Below are 20,364 nucleotides of genomic sequence, written 5' to 3' on the forward strand. Positions count from 1 at the left end.
TAAAAAATATTGTATAGTATACTAATTTTTTTTTAAAGCCAAGCACTTTGTATATTTGGGTTACAATTTCGAAACGGGATCATCTACTAATTCGAAATTGTAAACCACATATAAATATTTGTAAAACAAGTTAAAACAAAGACCTCACAAAAAGCAAACGTTTTGATTTTTAAGAGAGTTCAAAAATACGAGTTCTTTTTATTGATTTTTTCGGTCTTGATGCATGTTTTGACACGGTTTTATTTTATAAATTTTGGCATGGTATTTCACATTTCTTATTTGAATATTTAATTAGTCAAAACTTGCGCTCTATGTTTTCCTAAACAACATTTGAAAGAAATCCAGGTGATTTTGTATGTGAAATAACACCAAATCATAGTACATCACATTCGGTTGCATACAAACATAGGTAGAAAAAAATATTACTTTGAATTCGACAGTTGTAGGTAATTAATCCTATATGTCATTGCAGTAGGAAAAAAGTCTGGGTCGTAAACATATATCTTTGGTATTTCAATGCACCATTTTTTTTTTATTTGTGGTTTCTATAAAATATTTTTGGAAACTTGAGGTTACATGGTTACTAAAGCTTTATTCGAAAATTCGATTGTTTCACGTCCAGTAATGGTTATTTTCTTATATGCAACGAAATGTTATGTGAATATTTTTCTATAGTACTGGACAGGATAAAACTTTACTCATGCCAAGTATTTCTATATTTGAAACAAAGATAAATTCTGCACAATTTTTTGAAAAGTGCAAATTTAACAAAGACTTTAAGGGGGGAAATCAATGGTGGTATTACATCTTATATGGGAAGCTGTTCATGCACCTTTGACCTTGTGAGTACTCTCATATGTTAAAATGTCTTGCTATTCTAGGGACATATATACAAAAATGAAACTATTCTGAGTGGAAGAGTCCCCAAAACGTATGTTACGAGAAAATAATAACCTTACATGAATAACAGAATGGAGCTGTTAATCCTTATTTCTTATATTTAGCAATAATAGAATGTTTTTCGTGAAACATACTTAAACATGTTTAATGAAAATATAGTTATAATACATGAAATTATTTTTAAAGCAGTAATAACAAATTATTCACTAAAACAGCAGCTTTTTATGTCCCTTTTTGGCTTAAAGAATTGAAATTTTAAGGAAATAAGAGGTACATGTATTAATGGACAAAAAGAGACCTTATAAGGAAGACAAATATGTCCAGTAGTGATATTCATCATTCTAAAGTCATCGTTTGTATCATAAACCATTTGAATCCAGATACGATTAATTTTAGATCATTTTGATTCACAATTTACTCTATCATGATTCGGCTTGGTTTGGATTGTTCGAAAAAAATTGCTAGAATTGCATGAGATGTCATCTGACATTATACTAGATTTTTATCAAACTATTGATCTGATTATGACAAAACTTGACAGAAATGCTTGAAATAATCATTAGTACGACGGAAAAATTTACATTCAGTTTATTCAACAAAAAACTCTTCTTTTGGTGTAATACCACCAAAACTATACGTCACATCCGGTTGCATACGAAAATAGGTCGAAAAAATGTTCCCTTGAGTTTGACAGTTGTAGGTGATTAATCCTACATTTTATCGCAATCAAACAATTCTAGGTCGTAAACATATATCTTGGGTGTTTAAAGGCACTAGGTTAAAAAAAGGAGAAACAAATTGATTGGTTAACTTCCAGTGATGGTTATTTTTTCATATGCAATGAAAATGTATTTCTATAGTACTGGACAGGGTAAAACGCCACGCATGACAAGTTTTTCTTTTCCATGTTTATTTGAAACAAAGATAAATTCTGCACAATTTTTTGAAAAGTGCAAATTTAACAAAGACTAGTAGGAGGAAATCAATGGTGGCGTACTGGTTTCCTATTTGGGTTGTGATGTAAAATTTTTATGAGAAAAGTTGCACACACATATTTATCATTTCACTTGCTAATGTGTCTTTTCATCAACCTGAAACATTTTTTTTTATCTTCAAACCATGTACTGAATATCAAGGTCCGAATATTACCCTAACCGAACTTACTCTAAATGAATTTTGTCATGCATTGTATAATCAATTAATCGACCAAGGATTTTTAAAATAAAACAAAAGTTTTTTTTAGATACAGATGGGTGCGGTCCTAACCTTGACAAAAGTTAACTTAGAGTTAATTAACTTGTTGACTGCTTTCTAAGTTAACTTGAGAATTTTTAAGCAGTCAAGCAAGTTAACTTCGTCGTTGGTGGACCAGACCTACGGTCTGCTTTTTTAGGACTGCTGCAGACCTATCGACAAGTCTGCTCCAGACCAGACCTGTGGACAAGTCTGATTTTGACCAGTCCTGAGGACAGGTCTGCCCCAGACCAGACCTGTGGACAAGTCTGCTTTTGACCAGTCCTAAGGACAGGTCTGCCTCAGACCAGACCTGTGGACAGGTCTGCTCCTGACCAGACCTGAGGACAGGTCTGCTTTTGACCAGACCTGTGGACAAGTCTGCTATTGACCAGACCCGAGGACAGGTCTGCTTATGACAGATTATCGTTATATTAAGAGTTTTCATATCAGACTTGAGCTTTCATTAAAATATGTAAACAACATTCGCATTGTTTTTCCACAGATATCATTTATTATTTACTCGCTAGACTCTACTAGATATTATACAAATGCTCTCTTTTATTTGATATACATGTATTTTTATATAAATAAAAAATGGCTATACGATCACACAGAGTTTTTTTTATATTAGAAGGCGGATAGAAAGGTTATCCAACGCATCGGAACAATATTCTTATATCACGGGATATCGGCAACATTGTCTACGTTACTTCGTTCCCCGTTGTTTACCTGTCCCTTCCTAAATTTTACTTTATGCATAAATTTATACTTGCATGGATATTTCATTGATATTCAACTTGTTTGCATTGGATTTACTATTCTATTTCCCGCAGAATGTTCTAACAGAAATTGTACAGTGTCCGTAAGCATACGATGTGGTAAAACTATCAACAATCTCGTCAAATTCGTCAGATTTATCGAGAGATTTGTCATTGCCGATATTTATATGGGACGTCCTAAAATTATACTCAATGCGCACTTTAATGAAATAGTTGCCACTTGACGTTTAACTATAAACAAAATCAATCAACCGACATAATAGATTCCAAGAAGAGAACCTCGTATACTTTTTTTTATTAAATCATTGTAAATAGTACAAATGAATTCAGACATGTCAGTGTTGGTACTTTGATGATGTGGCATAATAGTTTTGTTTTACACGTACACCATCATGAACTCCTATATATGATGTGACTGTTATTATAAATAAAGAGATGAAATTCTGACATTCTCAATTTATTCAGAATATTTTTTGCATTAATGGTTTTCCAATATTATTGATTACGTGTACATTTACGGTCCTACTAAAATGTAAACAGGAGCGCCAGGAGAAGACATTAAGGCGCTCGGTACAATGGTATGCGGGTATATAGATTTGCAAATAAAAGTGCACATATGATCAGTTTTGGTCAAATAGTTTTGTTTTCCAAGTCAGCATGAGGTATTAAAAGTTAAACTACTGAAATTTTGTTACGTATCAATATTTTGAATAAAAGGAGGACACGCTGGTATCCTAAATTTATGCGAACAAAAATTTGTTGTTATTAAATTACAATATTGCTGTCCATTGTCATGATTATATTATACAATGATTCCTGACATAAAAAATATGGCTGATTAATACTATGCGGGTACGTCATGGTGTAGATTTACAAATTTAAGTGCACATATGGTCAGTTTTGGTAATGCGGTCAAATAATTTTGTTGTACAAGTCAGCTGGAGGTATCAAAACTACTGAAATTTTGTTACGTATCAATATTTTGAAAAAAATGAGGACATGCTGGTATCCTAAATTTATGTGAACAAAAATTTGTTGTTATTATATTGCAATATTGCTGTCCATTGTCATGATTGTATTATACATTGATTCTGGCATAAAAAATATGGCTGATTAACTATGCAGGATAGATTTACAAATTAAAGTGCACAAATGGTCAGTTTTGGTGGATGCGGTCAAATAATTTTGTTGTACAAGTCAACTGGAGGTATCAAAACTACTGAAATTTTGTTATGATCAATATTTTGAATAAAATGAGGACATGCTGGTATCCTAAATTTATGCGAACAAAAATTTGTTGTTATTATATTGCAATATTGCTGTCCATTGTCATGATTGTATTATACATTGAATCCTGACATAAAAAATATGGCTGATTTACTATGCGGGTATATAGATTTACAAATTAAAGTGCATATATGGTCAGTTTTGGTGGATGCGGTCAAATAATTTTGTTGTACAAGTCAACTGGAGGCATTAAAACTACTGAAATTTTGTTACGTATCAGTATTTTAAGTAAAAAGAGGACATGCTGGCACCCTTAATTTAGGTGAACAAAAATTTGTTGTTATTATATTGCAATATTGCTGTCCATTGTCATGATTGTATTATACATTGAATCCTGACATTAAAAATAAGGCTGATTTACTATGCTGGTATATAGATTTACAATCTAAAGTTCACATATGGTCAGTTTTGGTAATGTGGTCAAATAATTTTGGTGTACAAGTCAGCTGGAGGTATCAAAACTACTGAAATTTTGTTACGTATCAATATTTTGAATAAAATGAGGACATGCTGGTATCCTAAATTTATGCGAACCAAAATTTTTTGTTATTATATTGCAATTTTGCTGTCCATTGTCATGATTGTATTATACATTGAATCCTGACATCAAAAATGTGGCTGATTTACTATGCGGCTATATAGATTTACAAATTAAAGTGCACATATGGTCAGTTTTGGTGGATGCGGTCAAATAATTTTGTTGTACAAGTCAACTGGAGGTATCAAAACTACTGAAATTTTGTTACGTATCAGTATTTTAAGTAAAAAGAGGACATGCTGGTACCCTTAATTTAGGCGAACAAAAATTTGTTGTTATTATATTGCAATATTGCTGTCCATTGTCATGATTGTATTATACATTGAATCCTGACATTAAAAATAAGGCTGATTTTCTATGCTGGTATATAGATTTACAATTTAAAGTTCACATATGGTCAGTTTTGGTAATGTGGTCAAATAATTTAGTTGTACAAGTCAGCTGGAGGTATCAAAACTACTGAAATTTTGTTACGTATCAATATTTTGAATAAAATGAGGACATGCTGGTATCCTAAATTTATGCGAACCAAAATTTTTTGTTATTATATATTTCAATTTTGCTGTCCATTGTCATGATTGTATTATACATTGAATCCTGACATAAAAAATATGGCTGATTAACTATGCGGGTATATAGATTTACAAATTAAAGTGCACATATGGTCAGTTTTGGTGGATGCGGTCAAATAATTTTGTTGTACAAGTCAACTGGAGGTATCAAAACTACTGAAATTTTGTTACATATCAATATTTTGAATAAAATAAGGACATGCTGGTATCCTAAATTTATGCGAACAAAAATTTGTTGTTATTATATTGCAATATTGCTGTCCATTGTCATGATTGTATTATACATTGAATCCTGACATAAAAAATATGGCTGATTTACTATGCGGGTATATAGATTTACAAATTAAAGTGCATATATGGTCAGTTTTGGTGGATGCGGTCAAATAATTTTGTTGTACAAGTCAACTGGAGGCATCAAAACTACTGAAATTTTGTTACGTATCAGTATTTTAAGTAAAAAGAGGACATGCTGGCACCCTTAATTTAGGCGAACAAAAATTTGTTGTTATTATATTGCAATATTGCTGTCCATTGTCATGATTGTATTATACATTGAATCCTGACATTAAAAATAAGGCTGATTTACAATGCTGGTATATAGATTTACAATTTAAAGTTCACATATGGTCAGTTTTGGTAATGCGGTCAAATAATTTTGTTGTACAAGTCAGCTGGAGGTATCAACACTACTGAAATTTTGTTACGTATCAATATTTTGAATAAAATGAGGAGATGCTGGTATCCTAAATTTATGCGAACCAAAATTTTTTGTTACCTATTGCAATTTTGCTGTCCATTGTCATGATTGTATTATACATTGAATCCTGACATAAAAAATATTGCTGATTTACTATGCGGGTATATAGATTTACAAATTAAAGTGCATATATGGTCAGTTTTGGTGGATGCGGTCAAATAATTTTGTTGTACAAGTCAACTGGAGGCATCAAAACTACTGAAATTTTGTTACGTATCAGTATTTTGAGTAAAAAGAAGACATGCTGGCACCCTTAATTTAGGCGAACAAAAATTTGTAGTCATTATTTAAATGAATTAAACTATTGCTGATTGTGGCTGCATAGGTCAAGGATGTATAACTAACAAGGACGTATACACCTAACATCAAATATACTTCTTTTCCAAAATATACATAATATGATTGAATTTGATCTCGGAATATATATATATATTCAGTGCCTGTTATCATTGTAACCGAGATCGTTTTTATAATAGATAGATTGTCAGATCACAGATAAATTTGTGTTACGTTCTGTGCGTACTTATTTTCAATTATTTGTGTTTAATCCTGTTCATAAAACGGAAGTATTAATTTTCAAATTACTTTATTTTCGATGTTTATACTACGAAACAAAGATATTAAAAATATTTTTTTTTAAATCAACGAAGAGCGTTCCTGGTTACAAGTTAACTTAGTGTTGACCAGACCAGTCAAAAGTTAACTTGGGAACAGGTCAGGTTTTGATCGGATTTGTTCAAGCAGAAGTTAACTTTGTGGCAGGACCGGTTTCCAAGTTAACTTATGTTAACTTTATGAGTTTATGACAGGACTGGTTCCGAAGTTAACTTATGTTAACTTATGACAGGACTGGTTCGAAGTTAACTTATATCAATAGCAGACCTGTTTCCAAGTTAACTTTTTGGCAGACATAAAAACAGTCCTAGGTCCAAGTCCGCTTTTCAAGTTAACTAGATTTTGGTCCTAGGACTGGTCAGAGCAGTCCTATCTTCGGTCACAGGTTAACTTTGACCAGTCTAAATGACTGGTTATCAAGTTAACTTGCTGTACAGGTTAGGAGTGCACCCATCTGTAGATACAAATTGTGCTAGAACATTAAATACCATTCGAAATTGTGACCCCCTTTTTTCCCGATTACTTGTCCATTCTAATTGTAAAGTAGGTAAAACTTGTTTTAACATCTTGATACAGTTTAAATCTCCTTCTCTGAATCATTTGTAAAAATATTTTGAATGGAATTTCAGAAAAAAAATTGGTATTTTTTGAAAATGTATAGTGAATCTCTGGAAATTTTAAATAGAGCGATTAACATGCGTGTAGCTACGTTGACGTCAAAACACGTACCCTTGAAGAATTTTGATAAATGATTTATTTTAATCTTAATAAAATAGAAAGAACATCGCTAAAATAGAAAGAACATCGCCCTTGTAATACTCTCTTCGGTGGCTTGTAATTGCGATTAAAAGTGACGAAGTTTACTTTTTAACCAAATGTTATCATATTACAAATGGGTGCGGTCCTATCCTTGACACAAATTAATTTGTTGACTGATTTCTAAGTTAACTTGAGAATGTTTAAGCAGACAAGCAAGTTAACTTCGTCGTTGGTGGACCAGACCTACGGTATGCCTTTTAAGGACTGCTGCAGACCTATTGAAAGGTCTGCTCCAGACCAGACCTGTGGACAAGTCTGCTTTTAACCAATCCTGAGGACAGGTCTGCCCCAGACCAGACCTGTGGACAAGTCTGCTTTTGACCAGTCCTGGGGACAGGTCTGCCCCAGACCAGACCTGTGGACAGGTCTGCTCCTGACCAGACCTGAGGAGAGGTCTGTTAATGACAGATTATCGCGTTTAAGAGTTTTCATATCAGACTTGAGGTTTAATTAAAATATGTAAACAGCATTCGCATTGTTTTTCCCCAGAAGGCAAATTGTTTTACTCGCTATACTCTACTAGATATTATACATTTTTTTTTATTTGATATATTCTTATATACATAAAACAATGGCCATACAAACACATAGATCTATCATAAAGGAAATGAGAGGGTTTTTTTTATTATAAGAAGGCGGATAGAAATAAGGAACAATAATATCATATCATGTGATATCAACATCATTGTCGACGTTGCTTCGTTCCACGTTTTTTACCTGTCTCTTCCTTGATTTTACTTATGTATTACATGCATGGATATTTCATTGTAATTCAATTTTTGTGCATTGGATTTACTATTCTATTTTCCGCAGGATATTCTAACGAAAATTGTACAGTGTCCGGATACATATGGTGCGGTAAAACTATCAACAATCTCGTCAAATTCGTCAGATTTGTCGAGAGATCTTTGCCGATTTGTATTGATCAGTTGCTATATTGGAGGTCACAAAAATTTAGCCAATGTGCACTTGAATGAAATAGTTACCACTTGATGTTAAACTACAAACAAAATCAATCAAGTGACATAATAGATAAACTGGTATACTATTCCCAGTACCCAGAGAACCTCATATATTTTTTTTTTTATTAAGAAGTACAATTGAATTCAGACATGTCAGTGTTGATACTTGGATGATGCCGCCTAATAGTTTTGTTTTACACACCATCCTGAACTACTATCGCTAGTGACTATCAAATATTATGAATACAGAGATGAAATGCTGACACTCTCAATTTATGCAGAAAAATTTTGCATTAATTGTTTTCCAATATTATTGCTTACATTTGCGGTCCTACTAAAATGTGAACAGGAGCGCCAGAAAACAAAAAAAAACACTAAGGCACAAGGTACAATTATATGCGGGTATATAGATTTAAAGTGCACATATGGTCAGTTTTGGTGGATGCAGTCAAATAATATTTTTGTACAAGTCAGCGCGAGTTATTAAAACTACTGAAATTTTGTTACGTATCAATATTTTGAATAAAAGGAGGAAATGTTGGCACCCTAAATTTATGAGAACAAAAAAATGTTGTTATTGTATTGCAATATTGCTGTCCATTGTATTATACATTGAATCCTGACATAAAACATATGGCTGATTTACAATGCTATTACATGTAAATAGATTTACAAATTAAAGTGAACATAAATTATGGTCTTCACGGTCAGTTTTGGTGGATGCGGTCAAATAATTCTGTTTACAAGTCAGCATGGGGTATCAAAACTACTGAAATTTTGTTACGTATCAATATTTTGAATAAAAGGAGGACAAAATTGCTAGCAACCTAAATTTTTGAGAACAAAAAAGTGTTGTTATTGTATTGCAATATTGCTGTCCATTGTATTATACATTGAATCATGACATAAAAAAGGCGGCTGATTTACTATGCGGGTATATAGATTTACAAATTAAAGTTAACATATGGTCTTGATGGTCAATTTTGGTGTATGCGGTCAAATCATTTTGTTGTTTAAGTCAGCAAGAGGTATTAAAACCACTGAAATTTTATAACCTATCAATATTTTGAATAAAAAGAGGACATGCTGGCAACCTAAAGGAGTAGGCTCAGTAAGACCCCTTTTTGGCCCCAAAATATAGCAGTTTTACAAAAGTATGAAAATGTAATCTTTTAGCCATTTACTAGAAAGTAGAATGCTTCTGCTACATAAATATGGGTTGTTTTTAACAATACAATGCACATATATCGGATACTAGCATCATTAAGTCATGCTAAATCACTAAAATCTTCACAATTTGAGCATTTTAGTTAAATTTTAGACGGTTTCCGTCTATCATGAAAGTGGCCGCATTCGTGTTCATTCATAATATTGAAATGTAAGTAGTATTTGATGATGATACATAACATATATAAAGGTTGAGGATGAACACGGATGCAGCCACTTTCATTTTTGACAAAAAAAAGCTGAAAAGTGACGTTTTTTGGCATATTTGATAGATTTTATATATTTAAGCTTGAATCGGAGCGTTTTTAATGACTAAATCAGTTGAAATCTTTTGAATTAACTAATCGAATCAATGTAAATAGACACTTAAGTGTTTAAAAACTGTCCAAAATCTTTCGTTCGATGAACCTGAAATTTGAGGTCAAAATCGGTCCTTACCGGACCTACTCCTTTATGCGAACAAAATTTGTTGTTATTGTATTGCAATATTGCTGTCCATTGTATTATACATTGAATCCTGATATAAAAAATATGGCTGATCTACTATGCTGGTATATACATTTACAAATTCAAGTAAACATATGGTCAGAGTTGTTCGTTGCGGTCAAATAATTATGTTGTACAAGTCAGCATGAGGTATCAAAACTACCGAAATTTTGTTACGTATCAATATTTTAAATAAAAGGATGAAAACATTGCTGGCACCCTAAAATTATGCGAACGAAAATTCGTCGTTATTGTGTTGCAATATTGCTGTTCATTGTATTATACATTGAATCCTGACATAAAAAATGTCTGATTTACAATGCGGATATATAAATTGACAAATTAAATTGCACATATGGTCAGTTTTGGTGGATGCGGTCAAACAATTTAGTTGTACTAGTCAGCATGAGGTATCAAAACTACTGAAATGTTGTTATAACTAACAATGACGTATATATATAACTAACATCTAATGTTCGTCCTTTCATAGATATACATAATAAAGTGCAGATGTGGTTGAATTTGATAGGTATTGGAATATATATGCAGTGCCAGTTTTCATTGTAACCAAGATCGTTTTTTTTAATTTATAGATTGGCAGGTCACAGATAATTCTTTGTTACATGCAACGTTTTATGCGTACTTTATTTTAAAATATTTGTATTTTATCCTGTTTATATAACGGAAGTATAAATTTAACTTTATTTTCGATATTTATACTACGAAACAAAAATATTAAAAAATATTTTTAAAAAATCGATGTAGAGCGGTCCTGGTTACAGGTTAACTTAGTGTTGAGCAGACTAGTCAAAAGTTAACTTGGGAACAGGTCTGGTTTCGAATGGATTTGTCAAAGCAAAAGTTAACTTATGTTAACTTATGACAGGACTGGTTCGAGGTTAACTTAAATCAATAGCGGACCTGTTTCCAAGTTTACTTTTTGGCAGACATAAGACCAAATCCGCTTTTAAAGTTAACTAGATTTTGGTCCTAGGACTGGTCAAAGCAGTCATAAATCCGGTCACAGGTTAACTTTACCCAGTCCAAATGACCGGTTATCAAGTTAACTTGCTGTACAGGTTAGGACTGCACCCATCTGTATGTATTTGTTCTGTCAGCATGGTCAAAGTCTGAATCTACTGTGAATATTACTCTCTTTCCGTTTGTTCAAGCAATTCATTATCTGCTGAGATTCGATATGTGGTTTTCATTTTTGTCGAGCCTGTGACATAACGATCCTAAATTTCGTCGGCGGCATCAATATTTAGTTCAGTATGTGAGCAAGTTTTCGTGAAATTTTACGGAAGTTTGACAGAAACTGCTTATGATCGAAAGAGTATCCATAGCAGAATGATGACATTTTATACAATGATAGAATGCCTACAAGTTGTATGTGCCAAATCGAATTGGCACATATCAATCGAATATTAATCAAATGTTGATAAGGTCTATATAATAAAACGTCACATAAAACTAATGTAAAATTGTTGCACAAAATGGGCCTTTTAAAATTTTGTTCTTCGGTCGTACTCGAAATCAAATATTAGAAACACTTCAGTATTTGATAATTAATAAACAAAAAATATAACATAATACTTGAAGACAAAAGCCACGCCTGCATTATGCTTCATATTTAACTGCGGGTAAGTTTTCGTGTTTTATCTGTCTTATTCAAAAGTGCGCATAAATACGAATATATTTCGTTGAATCTATAAACAGATACCTAATTTCCTTTTCAGGCTGTCAACGGCTCTCTTTATTTCATGAAGAGTTCCAGATTTGTTCTCAAGTGCTGCTATTCTTTCTTCATGATTGGTGATATCAACTTGAATACGACTGCACACTAACTGTACATCTTTTTCAAAAACTTCTTTTTCCTTCTTACTTTGTATGGCAATGGTTTTGATTCTAGTGAATTGTAAATCAAGAGAGTGTTGTAAATTCTGCAATTCCTCTAAATATGTTTCAATACTTTCAATTCTTTCATACATTTGTACTTCACTAGTATTCAGTTGTCTGGATAACATATCTATATTTTCTTTACATTCTTTATATTCCCTTTCAAAACTATCTTCTTTAATTTTCATTCTTTCATCAAGAGTGTCTGCTATCTGTTTTAGTTGCCTCTTTTCCTGTACATCTCTGTCAATATGTATAGAAATGTGTTGCAACTCCTCTTCAAAATTAGAAACTTTTGTGACGAGTTGTAGTTGTGTTGACAACAATTGTGCCATCGAATTATCCAGCATCTTTGTTTCTGCATCTTTCAAACTTACAGCAGTAGCATGTGAATTGTCAATACCCTTAATTGCCTGAAAAGAAAATGATTTACAACTGAATTGTATCATGATATGAACATGTCTCGATATTGAGTTCAATGTGTCTAACACATAATAATACGTCAAACGATCGATATTTAAACTAGAAAAGGATATTTTAAAGTTTACAACGACCATGGACGTCAACCTTTTATAAGTGTAGTCGGCACAATGATGACGGAAAGTGAAATGTTTCCTGCCATTTTTGTGTTTTTCTTCATCTGATGTTCTGGTCTTGCTTCCATGACATTGTGGAAAATTCCGACGCAGAGTTAATATTCAGACCGACCTACTTTGTGACCTATTAGAGATTTTTTTAGGTTTTTGACGTACGTAATACGAAACATACCTTTACATTTCAAAAAATGTTCATTGTTATCTCCCGTTGACCATTTAACTTGTAAATTAAACAAAAATCATATATTTTGACGTACGTAATACACCTTAACTTGGTCGTTGTAAAATTGTGTTTGTCTCCCTTTTTCCATTTAGTTCAAATCTATTTAAAATAGCGTACTCTACAACCGAACATTTACACTAGTATTATATCTGAACGTAAGAAAATGCAAACTTTGTTCGCAGGGGACACAGGTATATTTTGAATGATATGCAGTTATTAATGATGTTTCCTATTTTCGTACAAAAAGCGTTTTTTTTCAACCAATTTGAGAATATGGCGTGTCGCGAGATTATACGGCCACATAGTTTTGAACATACTTATTCTAAACAGGATAAAGTTGATCAAATGCAGGACATTGTACAAGTTCAGTAATTTAGGTATATATATACATGTAGGTTGTAGTGTTTTTTTTCTCTAATATTTAGGCATATTGAAATACCCGGATTATTTTATCATCATATCGTAAGGGCTTTTATTAATATTTGTAAGAATACCAAACACTTCTTTTGTCTTATTGATAACTCAGATTTTATCTTTTTTTCCAATGAATGATCTGTGTCGTATGTGCCACAATCTATCAAGAACATTTTTACCTGGAAAATTCATTATGGCAAATGCAAAAAAAGCATATAGCGGTGTGATAAATTTGTCATGCTTAGAATCCCTTGAAGGATGCAGATTCGAGTGTCAACAGGTTTGTTACAAACGGACGGACCTACGGACTGACAGCGCGATTGAAGGTAGCATAGTGTTACTATTACCCTTCGAAGTATCCCTGGTAAAAGGTTATTACTCTAAAAAAAAAAAAAAAGGCTGTCACGGGAAAAGAAAAAAAAAATCCAAAGGCGAGATACGGTATCGAATGATGAAGAATGGGTTATAATATTTCAACCATTTATGTCATCGAAGCGTGACTTTATGCTAAGATTATCGGACCTGTTTACGACAATCAGTGTATAAACTTAAGAAATTGACTGTCACAGGCATAACATTACATTACCATAATAGGTGAACCATGCCGAGTAGGGTTTTCGGAAATAGTAATCTTTAAATGTTTTTCCTATTGCATTGCCTATAATATTTGAACCCAATTATAGGCATAAGTGACAACCAAAGCTGAATGGAGCAGCATATTTGATTCGCTTAAATTTCTGTCGTTTCAATTTGGATAGCTATCAGACCATATCTGCTTAATGATTAAAGAGGGACAAAAGATACCAGAGGGACAGTCAACCTCATAGATTGAAAATAAACTGACAACGCCATAGCTTTGACAATACAGAAAGACAATAAAACAAATAATAGTACAGAAGACATAACATAGAAAAAAACTAAAGACTAAGCAACACGGACCCCATCAAAAACTGGGGCACTCTGAAAGGGTAAGAGATCCTGGTCCACATGTGCACCCATCGTGTTGCTTATGATATTATAAATCCGGTAAATAGTTTTATTCGTTCGGTAGTTCACGTTCGTGAAAAGGGAAAGGTATTTTAGATAATCCTGACTACAATAAACTTAGATATATCGCAAAACCGTGGTTCTAAATTGGTAGATAAAGTAACACGGGCGGATCCAGACATTTTAAAAAGAAGGGTCCCAGAATAAAAAAAACAATGTTGTCTACTTTACCGTATAATTCACATATTTTTTTCTATTTATCGAAAAAAAAAGTAAGATCCAATCACAGACCCCCCCCCACTGGTAGAGCCACTGATTAAATTATTTGTAACTTTTTATCTGTTGTACATGTGAGCAACTGAAATTAATGCGCAGAATTCCATAATTGATGACCCTGACCTCTGCCTTTTTAGTTGGTTTTTAGGTTGATTTTCTTTTCTAATTCATAATATATTTTTTATTTATTAATCATATATCATTATTGTTCAGTATAACATATTTATTTTAAATTAAACATAATGCACAAAAATGTTTTCGAAGTGACGACATAAAACTTGCCACTAGATACCAATAATGAAACTGAACTTGACGGCCAAATCGAACTGAAAAGTCTTAAGCATGTTAAATGACTGAGAAACAAAAAAATGTTCAGATTTATCAGTTTTTAGTCCAATTTTCAGATGTAATGTATATCAGTTGAGTCTGTTTAAATCTCACTCCCCTACACGAGTTGGTGTAAAAAAGGAAAAAGGAATCGTACTTTTTTAATTTACCGCAAGGACTGTAATTTGAAAAATGGACTGAAAAGTTTTTTAAATATTGATAATTTTATCTTGTAAGAACGAAATAAAAACAAATCATGCATGGCCTTATCCTGCAGCCGTAGGAACAGCTTGTTCTTCATCAAGATCATTTATAAATTCAGCCCTTCTCTTTGCAAGTCCAACACATCATTCAACACTACACGAGAGTTAACCTTTACATTTGTCAACCTGTCGACCTATGCATTTATCGACTTTTCAACATGTCGACCTGTAAATCTGTGAACCTTGAGTCTTTACACTTGTCAACCTGTCGACCTGTGCATTTATCGACTTTTCAACATGTCAACCTGTCAACATTTTAACCTTTACACCTATCATGCATTAATCGACTTTTCAAGATGTCGACTTGTCAACCTGTCGACCTTAACACTTGTCAACCTTGTAGACCTTTCTAGGGTCAACTTTTCAACCTTTGTAGTGTAAAAATGTCGACCTGTAACTCTGTCAGCTTATGTACAAACATGACTAAACCGATTTACTTCTTAAATTACACCGATGGAACTACAATACCTTTTATTTTAACTGACCCGACCGTATAAGTTATATGGTTCGCTACTGACCCCTAAGATCCCATAGAGGGTTAGTAAAATCCATAGGGGGTGAGGACGGAGGTCGAATCCCCTATGGATTTTATTCACCCTCTATGGATCCGTAGGGGTTAGTAGTTAACCTATAACGAATTTATCACACGCTGTACTTTTTTTGCTGCGTTTTGTTGAAAAATAATCAATGAAACACAACAACATCAATAGATGACGTCACCATTAACGCATCATGAACCCTCTATGAAATTTACTACTCCTTACGGTCTCATAGGGGGTCACCACGTAACGTTTTTAAACCAATCACAACTTGATAATTTACCCGCGGTGCGATAACATGAAGTATAGTCAGATAGTTGAACTCCTTTCCGTCAGATCGATATAATGCGGACCATGCCGACTTATTTATATTCTGGTATAGTGAGGTCGATAATTCCCTCAGTCTCGAGAAGAAGGAAGACGGATAAAAAGAAATGGAAAGTATTGACATTCAAATGCCAAAAACGTTTGTGGCAAATTATTTTTCTGCAAATGTGTTATTTTCTATTTTTTGTACACCTTGTAATGTTTTCGATCAGGACGCAACCTATTTATTTTTAGTGGAGGGGTTGCATGCATAACTTTTTAGGCGAAATTTTGATTGAGCCTATTTTGTCCAAGCTCAATAACAACATATGATTTTTTTTCTATATTCCAATTATCTTGTTTTGCGGCCATTTTTTTATTCTGCCTTTCGATTTTGTAAATACATGTACTATTCAAAACTTTGTTTCATCATAAATTCGAGGGTCCTGCCTATTTCTTTCAAATTTGATCTAGCCCCGTCTCAACTGATATGATTGTATAAAAAAAGAACCTAATGCTTAACACATAAATATAGAATAACCATACATTGTCTCGATAAATCAATGCTTAGAAACAGCCTCGCTTTATACCTGTTTCTAAGCCTTATACAAATAACATTGATCATGTTGATATTACGAGACAATTTACGGTTATTCTGTATTTAATTTGTAATTAATTCATCGATCATTTCGATTTTTTTTGGAGGGGGGGAGACTCTGTCTGATGTTGAAATTTTGTTTTAGAAATTATCTAATGGGCAGAAATATCTTCATTTTTAATTCGCAGCAACCCCCACCCCCTCCCCTACCCCCACCCAAAAAAAAGAATCGTATGGTCCGTGCCTGTTACATGCATGTTATTTTAGAATTAAAACAATATTATACCTATCTATATAATCCGACTGAAATCTTAAATACCGAACCGGCGAAGGGAGACAACCACAATTTATATTATGTCTTGTAAGTCCGTATAATTGTTAGCCTAAGTTTCTTACGTTACCGTACGTAAGTTTCGTTTGAAACGTAAAATTCTCTAATGGGACATAACACATTACGTTTTTCATAACAATTCAAATAATACATTTCTTTTAGTAAAACGTAAGAAAAACAAACAAAAAAACAAAAAACAAAAACTACAAGGACAATTCTAAAGGAACTGTCATATTCCGGACTTGGTACAGGTATATCCATATGTAGAAAATGGTGGAATAAACTTGGTTTAAAAAAAAGCTTAACCTCTCACTATTTTGACAGTCGCATACAATTATATTAAAAACAATATATTAATGTGTGAACACTAAAAAACTAACACAATAGGTGAAAATGTCAAAAAAGGGATAAAGCATTGTGTTATAATCTCAATCACTATAAAAACAAACAAATATGTCATCAAAGAAAAAACACAATAGCGGGCTGTACAAGTACCGAGCCACTCCCAAAGAATGTTACAACAGATAGACCAAGCAGTAAACATCAATAACTTAGAAACACAAATAAAAGAACACTATATTACATAACTAATATGATAAACAACGTCAATATCTTGAAACTATACCTCAAGTTTGAAAGCTGGTGCCTGTGAAGACGTTTAAACCCGCTGCATTTTGATGCACTTGTCCTAAGTCAGGAGCCTGATGTTCTGTGGTTGTCTTTTGTGTGCTGCATAGGTTATTCTCGTTTCTCGTTTTTTATATGAATTAGACCGTTGGTTTTCCCGTTTATCTAATTATTTTTGGGCTTTTTGCATAATGAAATGATTGTAACAGGTCAGGAATATGACATTTGAAAAGGTCTTAACTTATCAGAAGGATACAAAGCACAAATACATCGCTCAAAAACACGACCTTGTGCAATGCCAAGATAAAGTTATCGACACATTGTAAAGCCATGCATGTGCATTTGTATATAAAAAAATAATCCTGTTTCTCGCGTGCCACAGATGCTCTCAGCTTAATTTTTTTACAGGAGTTAAATAGTAATACCTGTTCTAATTCACTCCAGATTCTCTCAAAGTCTGAAGTAGGTAATTTACCATCCTTTGAATGTGACACAAGAAAGTTTTTATAATATTTCAAGCGTGCAATGTTTGCTCCGTCGCTTTGGTCATGATAAGGAGGTAAATTGTCAAATCCAGTTAGAGGTGCTGTCAACAATGGGGGTATGCTACGTAGAAGACAAACGATTAATGTCAAGTCTAAATCTGCTGATGTAACTGCTGTTGTCCCTGTGAAAGAAATGTATAACATTTAAACAGTAGCTATATTTCATTTATGAATGATCTATATTCAGGAACTGGCACCCTAGTCGAGTCTTATTGTGCTGCGTTAACCGTCAGTGAGACTGTAATAACACATATAATGTAAATGACTATGGACAGATATGTAAGTGTTTTGTAACTGTTGTTTGTCTTTTCGCTTTTTACATGGCGTTGCCAGTTTGTTATATGACATAATAGTTTGGATGTTTCTTGAGTATCTTCAGCCTTTTTTACGATGCAATCACAACATTGAATATCTCTTATTCATCCATCAACAGTTGATGGTACCGTAATTATATCTGTAGCTTTTTCTTTAAGGTTTATTTTTTTTTTATATTTGCTGTTGACTGATGAAAAAGTGATCTCGATCGAAATCGTAACCTTTTGGCTATTGCACGTTGTAAACCTGTCTTAATTCAAACACTGTTAAAAAAAATACCAGGACTTATATTCCATTGTAAGAGCTAGCTTCTTTGTATATTTTGCATGCATATCAGTGACGTCCTTACAACGTACAAGACACTTATTGTAGTAACCACACAAACGTCAACTAACGAAATGTCATCCATTATCAAATAGAACAAACTGGTAAAACTAGCTTATTGATGCTTCAAATCTGATAATACCGATAGTAGTAGTGCGCTTAGATATTTTTTATTAAGCAATACATGATTGATTGTAACAGAAATACAATACACATTTGATCATGTTTGATAAGTGTTTTTTGTCTTTTAAGTCAAGTTTAAATGCTACATTGTAAACCGTATGTTGTTTTATAGTGCAAGAACGAGTTTGTCCTTTGTATTAAAATCAAAAGCTTGAAGATTCGTACTTTAAATGTGCTGTACCTTGCAAGGTGTTTGTCCATTGAAAGTCTCGTTACTCAAATTGTTTACTTTTCTGGTTAACATAACAAAACACCGAAGTTAGATTGATGCGAAAAATGCATCTTTGGAATTCATCATTTGTTCAATTTTTATTCGAACGCCGTACTTAATTTACACTTGTAAATGAACATGTCATGAGACGGTACCTTAATATCAAGAGGTGAAAAACGTATGCACTGTTACACCCCAAAATACAACGGCCAAATAACAAATAATAAATAATAGACAATAACAAGATTTTTTACTGCTTTTTTCATAATGGTAAAGTAACAACATTTCACCTTATGTCAGTAATCTGGACATTAACAAGAAATATATCATCCATCACCGAAGTTTTACGTTTACCTTTCTCAGAAACATTTTTTTAAACAGTTAATATTCAAATTTTTGTAACTAGAAAATAGAAATGTTCATTCTGCTTGAAACCAAGTGATTAAAACTCTCAGAAAATTGTCTGGTGGAAGAAACAAAATATGTCATAGTCTTTGATAATGATTTTGTTATCTCTTAGGAATTGGCCTGATGAAGGATACATTATATTCCATAAATATTAATAGATGAATCGTTTTCTCCTAGAAACTTACCTGGTGGAGGATACAAAGTATCCCACTGTCCTCGATAGAGAACTCGTTTTTTCCTAGGAGGGGGAATATACAGATCTCGCAATATAGCCTTGTTTCCTGGTATATTCAAATCAGCGGATAAACTTGGATGTAACTTATCAAAGAAATTTGTAAGTGCTTCAGTGGCTACTCTGTAGTGTAGATACACAATACGAAGAAAGTTATCCTCCTCTTTTGACACCATGTTGTTCAATATTCAAAAATCTAAAAGTACAGAAAATATACAATTTCAAATATAACTTATATGATTATTTAACGCCTTTCAATTCTATATCATTCAATGGAAAGTTTGGTGGCCTTCTGTCAGATCATCAGCATACGCTTGGGTTACATTTCTATTGTACCATTTTTTTTGTCACTACTTGTTATTTTTTTTTATTGTTACATATTATGCACATGACAAAGGATGTACAGATATGTTTTTCCAATTAACAATACATAGTATGTCTGTTGCTTCTCCAATTCTATCATTAAATCAAAAATATGAACAACTTTAAGCTAAATGGGAGGTTTAGCTATCTATAAAACCAAGTTTAATCACGTTGGAAATTTCTTAACTGAGTCAAGAATATGAATATTCTGTGTTTAAT

At 32.8% G+C, this 20,364-nt stretch overlaps 1 protein-coding gene across 1 annotated transcript in view; it reads right to left on the reverse strand.

Moving 5' to 3' along the window:
* Positions 1-19,958, reverse strand: part of LOC139504444 (uncharacterized) — a 31,137-nt gene extending 11,179 nt beyond the window's left edge. Inside the window, exons 1-3 of the mRNA XM_071294529.1 lie at positions 19,736-19,958; positions 17,990-18,231; positions 11,902-12,490 (exon numbers count right to left, since the gene is read on the reverse strand). Coding sequence (XP_071150630.1) covers positions 11,902-12,490; positions 17,990-18,231; positions 19,736-19,958 — 1,054 coding nt within the window. The remainder of the gene's footprint in view (positions 1-11,901; positions 12,491-17,989; positions 18,232-19,735) is intronic.
* Positions 19,959-20,364: the final 406 nt, after the last annotated feature.

Source organism: Mytilus edulis, chromosome 14 (assembly GCF_963676685.1).
Source record: "Mytilus edulis chromosome 14, xbMytEdul2.2, whole genome shotgun sequence".
Lineage (NCBI taxonomy): Eukaryota > Metazoa > Mollusca > Bivalvia > Mytilida > Mytilidae > Mytilus > Mytilus edulis.